This window comes from Podarcis muralis, chromosome 4, assembly GCF_964188315.1.
Source record: "Podarcis muralis chromosome 4, rPodMur119.hap1.1, whole genome shotgun sequence".
Lineage (NCBI taxonomy): Eukaryota > Metazoa > Chordata > Lepidosauria > Squamata > Lacertidae > Podarcis > Podarcis muralis.
The window spans coordinates 74,887,714-74,903,835 of record NC_135658.1 but is presented as its reverse complement, the minus strand read 5'-3'; the positions used below and the strand labels follow the sequence as shown (position 1 = coordinate 74,903,835).

Sequence of the window (16,122 nt, the reverse complement as noted above, 5' to 3'; positions counted from 1 at the left end):
CTGCCCATCTCCCCGGGCCGGAAAGAGTCTTTTCACCCTTGTGGTTGGCCATTGGGCTCTTCCTCGGCTGGCCACGGGAGGTTGGTGGGATTGCCCACCAAAATGTGAATCTATGTGGCCAACGAGGGCGTCAGTGGAGGGCGGGACCTGGGCAGCAGACCAGAGTGAACAAGTCTTCACTCTGATCTGTCTCTGGAGGATAAAAGCCAATTGCGGCAAGGAGTCAGCAGTTCAGTTAGTGGAAGAGCAACCCACCCTATATGCTGTTCTTTAGGCACCATGTTAAGAAGATCTTGCTGTGGATCAAAATGGTCACCGTATTCAGGGCTGGGAAGGAACTTGTCTGCAAAAAAAATGGGCCCGTTGGGTGCCTTCTTCATATCAGTCATCACAACTTTCAGTGGATAAGGCATTGGGTGGAATCCTAAGTCTGTTTCCTGGGTGTGGGGCATCACCTCGACTTAACCTGGTGTGATATTGCTGGGTACCCCGGTAAAGGGGTCTGAGTGGGAGTTTCTGTCCTGAAGCCAAACGAAGAGCAGGCAGGCCATAGAACTTCCAATAGCAGCCTGAGGAGTTGAGTTGTGTCTTGAAGTGGTTCCATAACCCAAGCATGATCCTGTCGAAGCTTCAGCCTGCAGCCAGGAGGCTGATACAATGTGCACACCCAATGCCTAAGCCAAAGCCTACTTAACATCTTTCATCAATGAAATTTTGGCCAATTTTTAATCCCAGAAAGCTGTTGTGTCAAGTTTGTTCCACCTGTCCTCACCTCATGCTTCTGTCCACACTGCTTGCAAGTCTGCAAAGGCTGCCTTGTCAGAGATTGACTCCGATTCCAACATATATACTTCAGCAAGGGCAGGAAAAGTTCCAGGTTTGCTTCTGTGCCCTACATCAAACATGCTGACTGAACGCTTTCTGTAGCATGAACAATAAAATGATCCCTAAAAATGATGCATATGATGAATTGGGCACTTTAAATTTAGTTCAGGTGTGTGCTACAGAATAACCTTTATCGCAGCAAATTTAAAAGTGTTATTAGTAGGTTATTCATCATGGGTTAGGATTCTTAAAAAGATTTTTCAGCATCGCCTAATGGCACTTCATACCATAATGGTTAATTAAGCTGATAGGGCAAAAAAAAAAAAATCCTACTTGTTATTCTAGAGCATCACACTGCTATTAAGTAAGTAAGCGATATTTTTGTTTTCCACACAGTTCAGTCTTCAGTGCTGATTGAAAGAGAAGATATAAAGCCACTTAAGAAGGTCAGTCATTCTTCCCCAGAACAACCTTCATGGATGGAACTTGCCAAAAAGAAATCTCAAGCTTGGAGCGACATGCCTCAGAGGATAAAATAAGAGTATGCATTTTTATGCATAATAGTTGTTCTAGATTTTTTTTTATTGGGCTATGTTAATTGAACAGATAGTTAATCATGAAATCTATTATGTTGGCCACACATTTGTATTCTTAGCCCACTGTGTAGCAATGAAGATTCTGCTAGAAAGCTAATGCTGGGCTCTTTGTTTTTTGCTTGGAAAAATAATATGATGATGATGTTGCTTATCTTACATCTTCTTTGTTTCTTTCCCCCCTGCAAAATGGTTTGTGATGTATAAGCTTTTGGAATATTTACTAACTATTGGTTTACCATTACTTTGTTACCTTGTAACTAATCTTCCTATCAAAGTTCTCCCCCCCCCTTTTTTTTTTGAGCTATGAAACTAATTTCCTCCCCAGAAACACACATGCAAAACAAATGATGTTAGGTTGATAGATTTACAGAAAATTAAAAACTGATAGCATTGTGGAGTAAACGTGGAAATAGGCTGGAATGCTGGTTTATTATCTGGACTGATTCAGTCACTACTACTCTCTCCCCACTCCCCAAACCTCTGCACACTGTTGGGTCAGGATCAGAACCAAGCATTAGAGATATGTGCTACTTGACAATACCTAAGAAAGTCATGACTCCACTGGAAGAACCCTCATTTATTTGAACTCCAAGTAGGTAGTATAGTTACAGGAAAAGGGAGAGTCTGTATTCAAAAGTTCAAGATATCTTGTTGCAGTTGTTGATGCAGTGAGGATTTGAAGAAAGAGCACACATGCTTGATTTTGCCACATCTGGTTGACTAGTGAGCATTCAGTAGCGTCTGAACAGCCCCATGATTTTGAATCCTAAACTGAGCTGACAAGGAATTTATATCCGGGATGAGGGATATGTTGCCCTCCCAGATGTTGCTGGCTGGGAACTCCCATCATCCCAGATCATGGGCCATACCTGCTGGAGTTGGCCAATGGGGAGTTGGACTCCCAACGACATGTAGAGGTCCACAGGTTCCCTTCTCCTGATCTACATCTATGTCAAAAATTAGACCAGGCACCCCCAAACTCGGCCCTGTTTTGGGACTACAATTCCCATCATCCCTGACCACTGGTCCTGTTAGGTAGGGATGATGGGAGTTGTAGTCCCAAAACAGCTGGAGGGCCAAGTTTGGGGATGCCTGAATTAGACACTGCTGTAACCTCCATTTCGTTACTGTATCATTTTCTAATCTAGAAGCTCAGTTGCTGCTCTTACACTTTGGAGAAACGACCTCATCCATGATATTGGATAGTCATAATGCCTGCTAGAGTTTTCACATTATAAAGTTATGCACAGCTGTAAAAAAGAAAAGCCAATTTCACACATATGTATAATATCACAACAGAAAATTCGAGACAAAACTGGCTGATGCTACTTACTTTCTTATCTGCACAGTTGGGGTAATCAGCCTGTGAATAAATGCATAGCCGTTGGATTCAGGGTCAGAGGGGGGAAAGACCAAACTTCAGTCCCTAGTAAGGGAGACAGTTGGCAAGCTTTGTTTATCTAACAAAGGAGAAAATATTACTTTGTCCTTCATTGTACACTGATAATCCAAAATTGCCTGGATGAGTGGCCTTCATTCTGCCCTCTTTTTGCATGCATTTTCAATATACATTTTCAATTATGTTACAGGTGATCGCTAGGATTTTGTTAGCATGTGATGTAATGCTGGATATATATTTTTTTCCTGCTGCTGTTACTTTAGGTGCCTTTTGATGTGTAATAAAATGGATACCATGTAAAACATCTTTCCACGGCAACAAAAATAACCATTGGATTTTATACATAAGGTACAGCCTTAGCACCTTCAGTATTCTTGAAGGTGTGGTATCAGTTAAACTGAATTTATTGAGTATCTTGCAGTATTGCAGAAAGGCACTAGATTGGTGGCAGAGTTCATGCTTTGTTTGTGCAAGGCTCAATATTCACTTGGGCAGCAATCTTGGTTCTCTCATGTGGCAAACAGAGGCTCAGGCCTTATCTATGTATGTACACTAAGCACCTTAGATAAGCCACCCACGTAATTCTGAAAACATGGTGTATGCCTGTGGGCTTTATTATCACCTTTCACCTAACCTGCTTTAACTTCCAAGGTAGTGTGCCATGCATGGGGTGTTTCCAAATGTTTTCAGTATGTCTCAAGTCCATGATTTTGGGGTTGAGCATCCTAAACAGGAAAGACCACTCAAGGTGCATGCTTCTTGTGATCATCAGCAATATTCTTATTACATGCCACCGAAAGAGGGACCAGGGATGCAAACGGTAAATTATCAGAAAGCAATAGGAGTACATAATTCCAAGAATGTGGCTGTGTGCATACTGCATTCCATAGAAAGCTTCCACTTTAAAATAACAAAACAAAAAAAACCTAACCCAAATTCCCTGTAATAATCTGAACCCTGGGGAACTGTGGCTTTGTGTAAACTACGGCTAGTGAGAACAGACCAGAAATCATGGTTTGATCCAGGCTTGTTCTCACTAGCTGTGCTTTAAACAAAGCCAGAGTTTCCTAAGTTCAGACATGCTTTTGGTCTCCTCCTCCTAGCATGTGAAAGAGGATGGAGTTTGTGAGCCTGAGGTTTGCCCAGGTTCATTTGTGTAGTGGGAAACCATGGTTTACTATTATGTCCGAACCGAGCCCTAGACTTTTCAACATTTTAAATGCATATTTAAAGATGCCTTTGCTTTTGGAAATTGTTCAGATATTGACCTATAGTTGAGCTTTATTCCAAAGTGCTAGGACAATGTTGATACTATGTTACTTTTTGCGTCTCCAATGTCAGCCAAATGGTTAAATTTGGCAAACAGGACACACAGTACTAATCTGTGTATTTGCAGTGAATAGAATGGCGTGCTTTCTATATCTACTACAAGGAAAAACCTTGCAAGGAATTTTAAACTGCATTTTAGTTTAGGAGCGCTGCAGTGGACTATCTACCATGTTCTGTTGTTTAATGCACATGCATTTTCTATCACATCTTCTAAAGAAATGCAAGGCAGAGGTCAGTCATAAGCTATGTCTACAAAGAAAGTAACTGCTACTTAAATCGCAATAAAAATAATGACAGTCAAATGCTAAAGGTTCCCCGCCCCCCCCAAGCAGAAATGATGTGCTCTGTATTAACTACAGCATATGGAGTAAAATGCAAGGCTAATTTTAAACGGAGAACACTTCTGGTTTTAAATAGTTTTGTAATATGTAAACTTAACTGTGAGTTGTGTTTTTTTAAAAAACATTGTAAATCTTGCTTCGATTTTTATGACTTGCACTATTTCTAATTTTTGCTTCTCCGTGTAATGTTAACTACCTTAACTTTACATCTCTGCTGTGTGCTGCACATGCTGAGCATGTTTACATGGTAGTAAATCCTAGTAAGTCGCATGGGACTTACTCACTAGTAATCCATGTTTAGGATTGCAGCCTTAGGTTTTTTTTTAATGTCGACTAAATTATTTTTATTGTTTTGTATAGAGAACTGCAATAAACTCTTGAGTCCAGAGTATCTTCTTGGACATTACTGACTGTGTAATGTGTTAACACATGCTGGACACTATCCATGGGGATGTTAGAAGCTGCCTTACACAGAGTAAATGTCTGTGGGACAAGTGTATATGTGGAGGAGCCCTGAAACTAAGGAGAAGACAGCTAGCAGGCAGTGAAACTCCCTTGATCTGCTTTGCTTCCCCTCTCCATGATGCAATCATAGCCAGGGACCGTTGCAAATAATGGATATAAAATGGCGCTGTGTTCTACCAGCTGCTGAACAAGCTCCAGTGGAGAAAATCCTGTGTCAGAAACATTGCAGAAGAGTATTTTGTACCTCCTCTTGCCTTGGCCTTGCAGAGTTTTGAAATCCATGGGGCTTTGTGTCTGGATAGCCATCCTGAGTATTGCTAAATTGGGATATTTGGTTTGCAAGGGTGACAGAGGACAAAAAATGGTTGGGATGTGCATTAACTTTAGGCTGTCAGGGTTATCAACCAAACAGCCCATAGAGCACTGTGAGATTTCCTTCTGAAATGCATAAGGTTTCACTTTAAATGGAGCGTTCCCCATCAAATTGAAGTGAATGTAGCCACTGGGCAGAATCTTAACATGGCATCTATGAAGAATTCTAGACTTGCCAAATAAGACAGCCTGTCAAGAGTCTAGGCATGTCTACTCAGAAGTAATTCCATTGCACGTGCTTGGATACTCCCAACTATGTGTGCATAGGATTGCAGCTTTAGCAGTACAAAAACATTTTGCTTGAATGCTTACACCCAGAGTTTCTTACAAATCGTTAGTGAGGGGCAAATTGTGAGATTCTACAACAGGGGTCTGCAACCTTTAAGACAAAAAGAGCCACTTGGACCCATTTCCGAAGGAAAAAAACCTGGGAGCCGCAAAACTCGTCATTATAAAAATAACTTTTTTGTCACTTTTTTATTATTTCTTTGTTTGACCCCTCAAAATTACGCCTCCTCATAGAAATAAATGTTAAATTAACAAGTTACCTTTTTTTATGTGTGTGTTCTTCACTCCCCAGCATACATGCCCCCTTTCAATGCAGTGACCAGTGTACATGCCCCTTACAATGTGGCGGGCGGGCGGGAAGGTGACGTTGGGACGGTGCGTGACTAACGCACACACCGCCCCCATGCGGCATCACAGCCAGTACAGCGCCCGCCACAGTGGGGAGTGTCGGGGCGCACAATGCGCCTCCTCCCCTCGCTAGTATCCGCCCTGGAGCCGCGGCAAAGGTGTAAAAGAGCCACATGTGGCTCCGGAGCCGCGGGTTGCAGACCCCTGTTCTACAACATGAACGTTTTTTGCTCTCTGATTTATAAATGTTCCTTGAATGTTTTGGGGTAAGCAAGGTTTCTATTATTCTCTACTATTTAAGTATATATCTTTTTAAAAGTGGTATGATTGCCAAGGTCCCTTACACAGCCACTTTTGTTATAGGATCTTTCAATGTCTACATTTTGCTTGGATTTTCCACTTCTCTGTGTATATTGGCTCAGTGCCCAGAACACCTATCTGTGAATTGCTCTCAAACAGCTTAAGTGGATGTCATCCAGGAAAATCTTACTGACTATTTCCTCTTTTCAGCAACAACGATCCAAAGAAGTAGTGTTTCAATAAGTTCTGTGGAAACTTTATTTGGGGCAATTCAAATGAGGAACCTAAATGTCTTCAATTCGCTTTGCAATATCTGTCTTCCTTGCCACATTCTGCTCTTATTACTAGAGGCAAGTGTAATTAACTTTCCTCTTTTTTTTTGTACATTCTTTTGTTTTGTTACAGATACTTTATCAATCTTATATTATGCACTGCACATTTAGCAACCTAAATGATTGATGTTCTCCGAGGCTCTTGAAACCATCCCTGTACTTATCAATTTAGAAACCAGATACATTCTAGAAATTCATCACTACTGCTATTATCTATGCCCATTTCAAAATGAGTGTCCTTTAAGAGATTATTTAATGAAGGCCAATGCAAGTGAGAGAAAACACATGAGCTATTAACTTGAGAAGAATCTCGGGCCACTTAGTGCAGTAAACAGTGGGCTACTTTTCTTGCGATTGTACAAAGTGCTGAAAAGAGAACTAAAATAGACACTGCTCAAACGCTTATTATCTATGTATCAACATAGCATGAAAAGGAGGAGTATGCAGTTCAAAAAAGCCATCCATTTATTCAGAAGCCATGTTTGGATTTGCAAGAACACAGTGCACTGAAATCACTAGCCTGTCCTTGGAACACCCATTATATTCCCATTGTTGGTGGCATAATTCTTACTCTAATGTCCATGTTTTTACAACAACAGCAACAACAACAGAGTTCTGTGGCATTTTACAGGCAAACAAATATACTAAAGCATAAATATGCATAGTAGAAAACCCTACTTCCTTGGATGTTTGATGTTGGCTCTGATGAAATAGGCTCATTTTCTTCATTTTTAACATTTTCATTTAGGTGATTTATATGCCACTTTGTTTCCTTGGTTTTTTAAATCCCTCATCCTGAAGTGGTTTAAAAGTTCCTAAAAATATAAGTCAAAAGACAACGATGCAATAAAACAAAAATATAGATTTTAGAGCGGTAGCAAGATAGCAATTAGGTAAAATATCCCATCAAATATGCAATCATGTATTTGTAGGTAATAGCTGTACCCTCACTTCTGCTGCAATTTCCCCTGTCCATATTCATACCAGAAGGTAGTAGAAAGTTGCACACTCATCCCTGGAGCTGTCACCAGGCCACACCTGCAGTCATTTCTACCCCAGATTCAAAAAATGGCATTAGGAAAAAGGTTAATCTCTCCTTTCTCCCAGTGCCACTGCTCTGATCACAACTGGACCATGTTGCTGTAAAAAAAAACAGGGGAGGCCAATAAGAAATGACAGTGAGTCCCCATGCAATGTGTGTGGTTTAGCCCTGCAGTAGCAGAATAAAAACATGTCTATGGAATCATTTCCATTCTACCATTTTTATTTTTGCCACGTATGGTCATGGGGGTGGGGGTGGGGAGCTGTCACAGGGAATCTTTTTTTCCATTAGCAGGATTTGTGAGTTAAGTGCATTTCTGTATGACATCTCCTTAGCTCTGGAAGCTTCTTTGCCTTGGGCATGTGTTTTTTATTTGTTTTGCCAGTATAAGGCTGTTTCAGGTGAAAACATGAGGGAGTTTCCTTAAATTCAGGTTCTGCAACTGATCACATTCTGCCGGGGAACAGAGATACGGGGCACTTGACGCTTGAGGCAGATGGCTACATGACCTTTTTGAAGTTGAGCGGTGCCTCGAGCTGATTCCAAAAGAGAGTCCTGGTTTAAAATGTTTTATTGTGATTCCACATTCCCCCACCACCACCTCTTTTTAGACACCTGAAGTAACTGGTAGAAGATAAGGTTAGGCATAGTTTTGACTTGCTTAGTCAAAGGACAAAGGGAATTTCTCTAACTTGTTTGTTCTGAGCACATCCTGCTCCTCCCAAGGGTATTAATTTGTGCGGCTTTCGGAATTGAGTTTGATACAGGCAGGCAGGGAGGGAGAGAAAGGAAGAAAACTAAATGAAAAAGAGCTGTTATTGAGCAAAAGAGTGATTTTCTGCCACTTTTCACAGTAGTAGCTCCCAATGGTAGTTGGATTTGGTATTTTTATCCATTCTCTAGGTAAGGGACTTCTTATTTAATCCCAAGACTGCAAATAGAGAGCCGCTGAAATCATCATCTACTCATATTTACTCAGAGAAGTCACCATCCAGGACAGAGACAAGACGGATAAGATCTTCTGTTTGCCTTACTTTCCTGGCTGAACAATGTATTATCGTTTTCCCCATATCTAGCCCAAATTAATCCTTTCATTAACTCTTGGTATGGGTCAGATGAATTCAAGAAACACTTAGACATTGAAAGGAATGCTACCAAACGCTAATAGCATGTTTGAGTGAACAAGGATGAACTCCCTCCGTGACCAATGAACTGGTTCCCAGTAGGTCACAAAACCTGCCAACCATCATTAGCTTATTTTCAGCCAGATATTTCTTTTCTTAAAGCAGCTCTTTGCATGGATATAACTGTACTGCAGACTACAGAGGAGGCAGAGGATTATATCGCTTCCATATGATGTCCTTTTCCAGATGTCATAAAGCTGTGGTGGGCTGGCAGCTACACACTAATTCAGAGCCCAGACCATTCACAACCACACATTCACAAAGAATGTTCTTGGTATGAGCTTTCGTGTGCATGCACACTTCTTCAGTATCTGAAGAAGTGTGCATGCACACGAAAGCTCATACCAAGAACTAACTTAGTTGGTCTTTAAGGTGCTACTGGAAGGAATTTTTTTGTTTTGACTATGGCAGACCAACACGGCTACCCATCTGTAAAAGAATGTTCTGTTTGCAGGCTTCACCACAGAGAACAGGTTGTTGGGCAAAATGGGCCATTGGTTTGATCTAGCAGGCTCTTCTTACCTTCTTATGCCATCTTGACAATAATATGATTGAAAGGTGGGGTGTTTTATTCCCAAAATGTATAATTAATTAATCACACACACCCCCATAAGAAGCATCCATTAAAAATAAATAAATACGGTATGTATGGGGCCTGTCTTGCTATTTTCACTCCTAGCAGCCATGTCAAGGAAGTGTTCTTAAATGTCACTAGTATATTGGTAACAGCGTACTTTAAACTACAGCACTTTCGTCAACCGTTCTGAATGCAACCGCGACTGCAATAGGCCTTTCATTCCAGGGAACAGCCCCAGGGAAACAGCACAGCAGCCATTGAACGGAAACTCCTCCCACTCAAATCTTAACAACACAACGTGCCTCTTTAAAAATGTGTAATTTACACATAAACTTCTGTCTGGCCGCAGAGTTTTTTAATGGTATGTTACCATATCTTCTCTACCCTGCCGGTATAAGAATACACCTTGAAGTGCTGAAAATAATGGAGCATGTCTGTGTCAAATTTTTTCTTATAATTTGCAGCTTTGTTCCTTTCAAGGCTATGAATCGCAGGAACAGAGGAATCATAATCATGACATAAATTATGCTGGCAGCGCAGCTTCGGTAGTTATCAAATTTGTCATCTCTGGCACTTCACCAACCTCAAGCCGTGGTTTATTAATTGCTTTGTAACTCTGCCTGCCAGTTACACTTAAATGTTTGATCTTGCCTGTCCCCAGCCCTACACATTTTAAATAGCTGCATTGTTGGCAGGTGGGATGAATGTAGAGGCACCAGGGCTGGCAACAGCATCTGGCATGGTTGGGAAACTGCCAGGGCCCACTGCTGATGCCCCCTCTTAACAACAACAGCAAAACCACCCTAGTCCTTTGCCCTGTGCAATGTTGAGTGCCTGGGTCTTGCTGCCGTATTTGTTTCCCAGAATGCCCCTGACGTAACGGCTTTGCAAGGCCTTAAAGACAGGAGTAGTCAAGCTGGTGCCCACATTTATCAGGGTGGAGGAGTTTGGATTTGATATCCCGTTTTATCACTACCCTAAGGAGTCTCAAAGCAGCTAACTTTCTCCTTTCCCTTCCTCCCCCACAACAAACACTCTGTGAGGTGAGTGGGGCTGAGAGACTTCAGAGAAGTGTGACTGGCCCAAGGTCACCTAGCAGCTGCATGTGGAGGAACGGGGAATCGAACCCGGTTCACCAGATTACAAGTCCACCGCTCTTAACCACTACACCACCAGTACTTCCTGTGGCACACATGAAAGATATCAGTATATATCATGCTCAACCCACAAAAAGGTGCTGGAATGCACTTCCTCCAGAAAACCCATCCCAGAGCCCAAAGAGGATCTCTTCAGGCTCTGGGGAAATGGGAGGCAGTCTCCTTGCCAGCCAGAGGCTTGTTGAGGCTGCTTGGCTGAGGCGAGGGGAGTTTTCCACACCTCAGCTGAGCAGCTTAACAAGCCCCCTCCCCTGCGCTGCTCTGGCTTGTGCTTGCTCACAGATGGGGACAATTCGCTATCCAGCTTTAATTTGCTTTTGTGATATTTTTTTTTGGAATCTGGGAACGCCTGTGATAATTCCTTCTAGGGTGATGTGTGCCAAACTGTCCAAATGTTGTGCAGCTACTTGCGACTACATTTACAACTTTTGGAAATGGAAACGCTGTACATTTATTGTGAAGGCAGGGGGGCGGGGTGGGGGGCTCAGTGCTAGAAAACAACACAAGTCCAGTTTGCTGGTCTGCTGGGGATCAAGGAGGACGGTGTGCACATTTCAGGCAGCGCTAACTGCAAAAAGCAGGTGAAGTGCAAATCAGCACCATTGTTTACAAAAGGCACGGCATAGTTGAAACCACTGAGATTTGTTCTTGTAATCAAAGCCCAGAGCAGAAATCAAAGGAAAGAACGTAGTTCATATCTATGCTTTTTAAAATTTTCTTTATTGTTATTAGAATGGATGCAATCAAAAGTACAGCTAACATTCCGTGGGAGTTTCATGAACAGGATATTGATTACAAAAATGCTAAGCATGTATGTCACAGGTGGGAGAAAATGGGATGGCGGCGGCGGCAGAAGCCAGAATGCGTCTTCTCAAATAAAGGATGTCCAGCTCAATTCTTATTGGCCGGATCTTGCTCCTTTTAATTAATTATTTGTTTCTTCTAGGATGGTTCTTCATTTCTCAAAAGTAGACTTCCATTCTTAGAAAAGTTCCCTTATTCTTTTCCTTCACTCTTAAATTACCTTCTACTTTGTAATTCTACTGTTTCTCTTACCCTTAGTACTTGTGAGTAAAGGAAGAAACAAGGCATTACTTTAGAAATAGTAAGAATAACAATATACATGAGTATATTCACAAAATCTTTAGATTCATTTTGCAAAATAATACGTAACTTGAACTAGTGTGAAACAGAGCTGCACCATTTTTATTGCCTCTTTCCTGTGTGTGAAGAGAGAGCTGGGAGGGAAGTTATATGTACGCCCATCACACACACACAACACACACTGTCTTACCTTGTTATTGCTGTATTTGCTCCTTGCCCACTGCTTTCTGATCATAGGTTCTTTAATGGCTTTGGTGTCATTGAAAATGCAGAGGTTTTGGCCTCAGCAGCTGGCATAGTGGGGTAAACGCTGGAGCCCACAAAGACTTGCTGCAGTTGACCCTGGCCTTCTTTTGAACATACATATTTCTATACATGCCTATATAATAAAAATGTAAGAATGTCGTCATGCAGTCCTCGTGGGAGGATTTGCAGTGGTGCATCACAATCCTTGATTTTCATGAAGTCAGGGTGGAGTAGGGGAGCAAAAGTGAAGCAGGGTTGTACAGCAGCAGTGGCTATGACATGAGAGAGAAGGGAGGGATACTGAGAGGGGGAAATTGTTGGTTTAAAACAACAGCAGACATTTGAGTAAAGCAGAGGTGGGTGAAAACAGAGGAAATCTGTAGTTTTTAACAAGGTTTGACTATTACTTTGAAATATCTGGGGGCACTGCATTCTTTCTCTCACATGAGACAGCTGAGGAACGGAAGAGGGAGAAGTTTGAGTACAGCAAGAAGGGAGCTACACTGAAAAGCAGAAAGCGGATGTTTTAAACTGGCAGAAGTTTAAGTAAAGCAGTGATGGAAGAACAAGTGGCAGCTTTAAACAATGGCAGATATTTGAGTAGAGCAAGCAGGGGATAGCACTGAGTGGGGGAGAGTGGTAGTTTAAAACAAGGGTTGAGTACTGCAAGAAGGAAGCTGGGAAAGGTTCTGTAGCATTAGCTTCTTTGTTGTATCCATCGCCGCTGCTTCTTCTTGTCAAAACCAGATTATTTTTAAAAACAACGTATCAGTATCCCTCGTCATTTTTTAAAAGTTAACACAGAGATCTAATCTTTAGCTGCATCAAGCATTCTGATAAAGGGACCTTCTGAAAGACCTCTCTATTAGTTGTTGGTTTTTAAAGTCCTGTTGTATGCACTGCAATTTCTCAAGGTGCTGAGCCCTTGAGAGATAGAAATCTCATTTCATTTGAGCTGGCAGGCCCAAGTTGTGCTCAGGTGAGGAACAAAGGGAAGTAAGTGTGGCTACAGAAATATGTCACCTCACACATGAAAAACTGCACTAATCTGCCACATCAGCAGTGACAATGGGCATATAACGGGTTCTATTTACTAAGCAGACTTTATATGGTAAAAATAAATTCAGATTCAATGTTTAAAATGTTAAATGTTTAAAAAAGTAGTAGTATGGGCTGGCTTCTTGACTTGGAAGGTGAAAACTTGCAGTGCTAATTCCACAAAACCTTCTTGTCTGGAGGAGGAAGCCAGGGAAACAATCCTGCTCAAATAAGACATTGCATTCAGAGCATTAGGGAACAGGAAAAATCAAAGGGGAGGCTAATGTTTGACAAGAGGGTGGATCTGAACCAAAGATGCTAAAGATCCCTATTGTGACCTCACAAACCCAAGATCAGTAGATTTCAGTTTGCTGCTTCTCTCAGCAGTATTGCCCAGCTGCTGGGACCTGGCAAGCCACTTCCAGCCGCAGAAAACAGCCACAGTCCTCTGAGCACTTAAGTCCCTATTGAACATAGTGGGACATTTGCAAGAACTGACCTTCTAATGAGTTTGCTCGAATTTTTCAAGGTGCAAGGATCTGGAAATTACACAGCACCAAACCCCCAGCTCTCCCGCACTTCAGCTATCAATAGGAGGTGAAAGAAAACTCGCGAGATTTCTATTAAAAAAAACAACCCTAGTCCGAGACTGACATCTGACTACACCATCCGCTGGAACGTGCCATCCAGTAAAGGACGACCATTGGCTTCTTGCGCGGGTTGGGTTGGCCAATGGAGGTTCGGGTGAGGTGAAAGGAGGCGGGCGCTCAGAAGCCTAGCCGGTGTGGGCTTCTGCTCCTTGGGAGTCCTCCTCAGTTGCAGCTTGGGAGAAGCGTTTCCTCTGCTGCGGTGAGAGAGGACCGCGGAGGTGAAGTCCTTTTTTCCTGTGTGGTGCAGCAGGCGAGGGCAAGGCAGCTGTAACTGCAAGGGGACTCTTGGAACGCCTCCTGCGCGGGGAGGCACGCGCGCAAAGAACACGCGCGCGCGCCTGCCTGAGAGAGTGTGTGGAACCCTCGGCTTCTCTTTCTCTCCGTGCAGGAGCAAAGGGCGGCTCCTGCAGGACCAAGGTGAGCGCACGCCAAAGCTCCGCGTCCACTCGGGGCTCCGCTCTGCCCATTCCCGGAGGGCGAACGGGGGCTTCCTGGGGTCTTCGGCGGCCCTGGTGGGATGAATTGACGCGAGTTTGGGGCTTTCGGCTTGCGGTGGGTTTGGTATTATTATTGCTGCTGGTGCGTCTGCCTGCAAGACGGCGGTGGCGGTGTCTGTGAGGTGGGCAGACCAAAAAAAAAATTAATTAAAATAATAAAAAGCCACCTTTTCTATGTGACGAGGGAGATGCAGGCCGGCCGGCCAGCCACTCTCTCTCTTTGGTGCAGCCGCCTCCCCAAGTTCGTCCTGCCAAAGTCGGTCGGCGGGCGGGGAGGGGACTGTTTTGGAGTAAGTGGACTGTGCAATGCGACAGCGAGCTCGCTCTCTGGTTGTACACGCAGGCGGAGGGACTGAGAGAGAGAAAGAAGGAACGCAAGAGAGGAGAAGGAGAAGGGCAAGGAGGCGGGTGGAGAGCGGGTCCGCTGGAGACTGCGTCTGTGCGTGCGTGTGAATGCGTGTACGCGGGCAAACTCGCTCTCCGCCTGCATCAGAAGGATGGGGGGGGGGAAGATGAGCATTGGCAGGCGAAGCATGCTTTGGACCTGACTTTGCTACGGGGGTACCGTTTTCCCTGTGGGGGGTGGGAAATACATTCATCTTGTAACACGCTATAATTTGACACACGTTTGTTGCTGGAACGAAGTGGAGGGGGGGATTCGGAGGGCTGGATAAATCACCTGACAGTGTATCTAATCCGCACGGAAGCATGTGTGTTAGAAAGAGGGAGGGTTGTATGAAGCACGGGAGGTAGGAATAGACCGAGGCTGGCGTGTTATGTATACAAGAGAGGAAGAAAGTAGGAGTACAAAGTTTAGGTGAGCAGAAGACAGATTTGCATGTGACACACAGGGAGAGACAGAGAGAAATGGGAGGCGGTGTAAGCATCCTGGGTGTGCAAGGCACTTTGGGAGTGAGAAGGTGGGAATACTGTGCACAAAGATGTATGTGCATATATATATATATATATATGTCCAGGGTCAATTAATTCCAGATAACTTCTACCCTAGTTTTTCCATCTAAAATACAACCAATATGTATTAATAATAATGTAATGTAATAAGTACAATATTCCTTGTACTTAAATGGTTTTAATTTAACTACAGTATATGTCTCTGCTGCTGTTACTGCACTGAGGTGCCACAGTTAGCTGTGCTGCATCTTTATATCTTGTTTCCCCATCTGTCTCCTTTCCATTGTAAGTGCTGGGTAGCTTCATGCTACATATGTGTGAGCTTGGGCATGTGCACAGCAATGGGTGTTTGATTTGCTAATCCATGCTGCCACCAACTTTAACTTTACCCATCACTTTTTTTTTGGAGGGGGGGGGGCTATGATTAATAATAATTTGGTGAAGTTATAAGAAGCAGCGTAGTTCTCCCGGTTACAGTGGGCCATAACTACCTTAGGCCTGTGACCAGATTCTTGTGTACTGCTGTAAACTATGAGTGCTGTGCCGTGCAGTTAAAGTTGACGGCACTGACCTACTGATTGGGGTAACGTGAACCTGTATGTCATTCTCTCGCTAGCTGTTTTCGTTTTAGACAAGCTGTTTTCGTTAAAACTCTATTGAAAAGCTGTTCAAGGGCATGAATGAAGATTGAATCCTGCCTAGATCTCCTAGGTACAAGCGCACGATGCAGAATGTAACCCTTCCTTGGTGCATTTGGGAACTGATCCTGCAGGCTTTCCTTGCTTGATCAAAACGAATGTCAGCTACTTGTAACCATGAATCTCAGAAGCATTTGTGAAACAGTAACAACTTCTGATGTTTCAAATGTTTTAACTTTCTCTCAGCTTTTCACGTGCTATAGTTACCACTTCAAGTGTACAATTTGTTTCGAACACCTTAGGCTGCAGACTTAAGCACACCTACTAGGACAAAAGCACCTGTTGATGGAATGAACGCAGTAGCGATTGACTACAGAAAAGTGACTTTGTTTAAGTGAGTGGCAGAATGAGATGGCTGAAAAGCAACCGTTGAAAGGAGAAGGGTGGCTGTGAGAGGAAGGGGGGGATGAGATGAGAGAAAT

At 43.1% G+C, this 16,122-nt stretch overlaps 2 protein-coding genes across 9 annotated transcripts in view; both read left to right on the top strand.

Moving 5' to 3' along the window:
• CRACDL (CRACD like) overlaps positions 1-2,825 on the top strand; it is a 54,202-nt gene extending 51,377 nt beyond the window's left edge. For all 4 annotated transcript variants that reach the window (XM_077927587.1, XM_028727862.2, XM_077927586.1 and 1 more), the window contains one exon: positions 1,222-2,825. In XM_077927587.1, coding sequence (XP_077783713.1) covers positions 1,222-1,364 — 143 coding nt within the window. In that variant the 3' untranslated portion in view covers positions 1,365-2,825. The remainder of the gene's footprint in view (positions 1-1,221) is intronic.
• A 10,889-nt stretch (positions 2,826-13,714) lies between these two features.
• MGAT4A (alpha-1,3-mannosyl-glycoprotein 4-beta-N-acetylglucosaminyltransferase A) overlaps positions 13,715-16,122 on the top strand; it is a 53,358-nt gene continuing 50,950 nt past the window's right edge. For 2 of the 5 annotated variants that reach the window (XM_077927585.1, XM_077927581.1), the window contains exon 1: positions 13,715-14,010. The gene's annotated coding sequence lies outside the window, so the exon portion shown is untranslated. Of the gene's footprint in view, positions 14,106-15,942; positions 16,035-16,122 lie in introns of those variants that run through there. The other 3 variants (XM_077927584.1, XM_077927582.1, XM_077927583.1) reach the window with 3 other exon arrangements.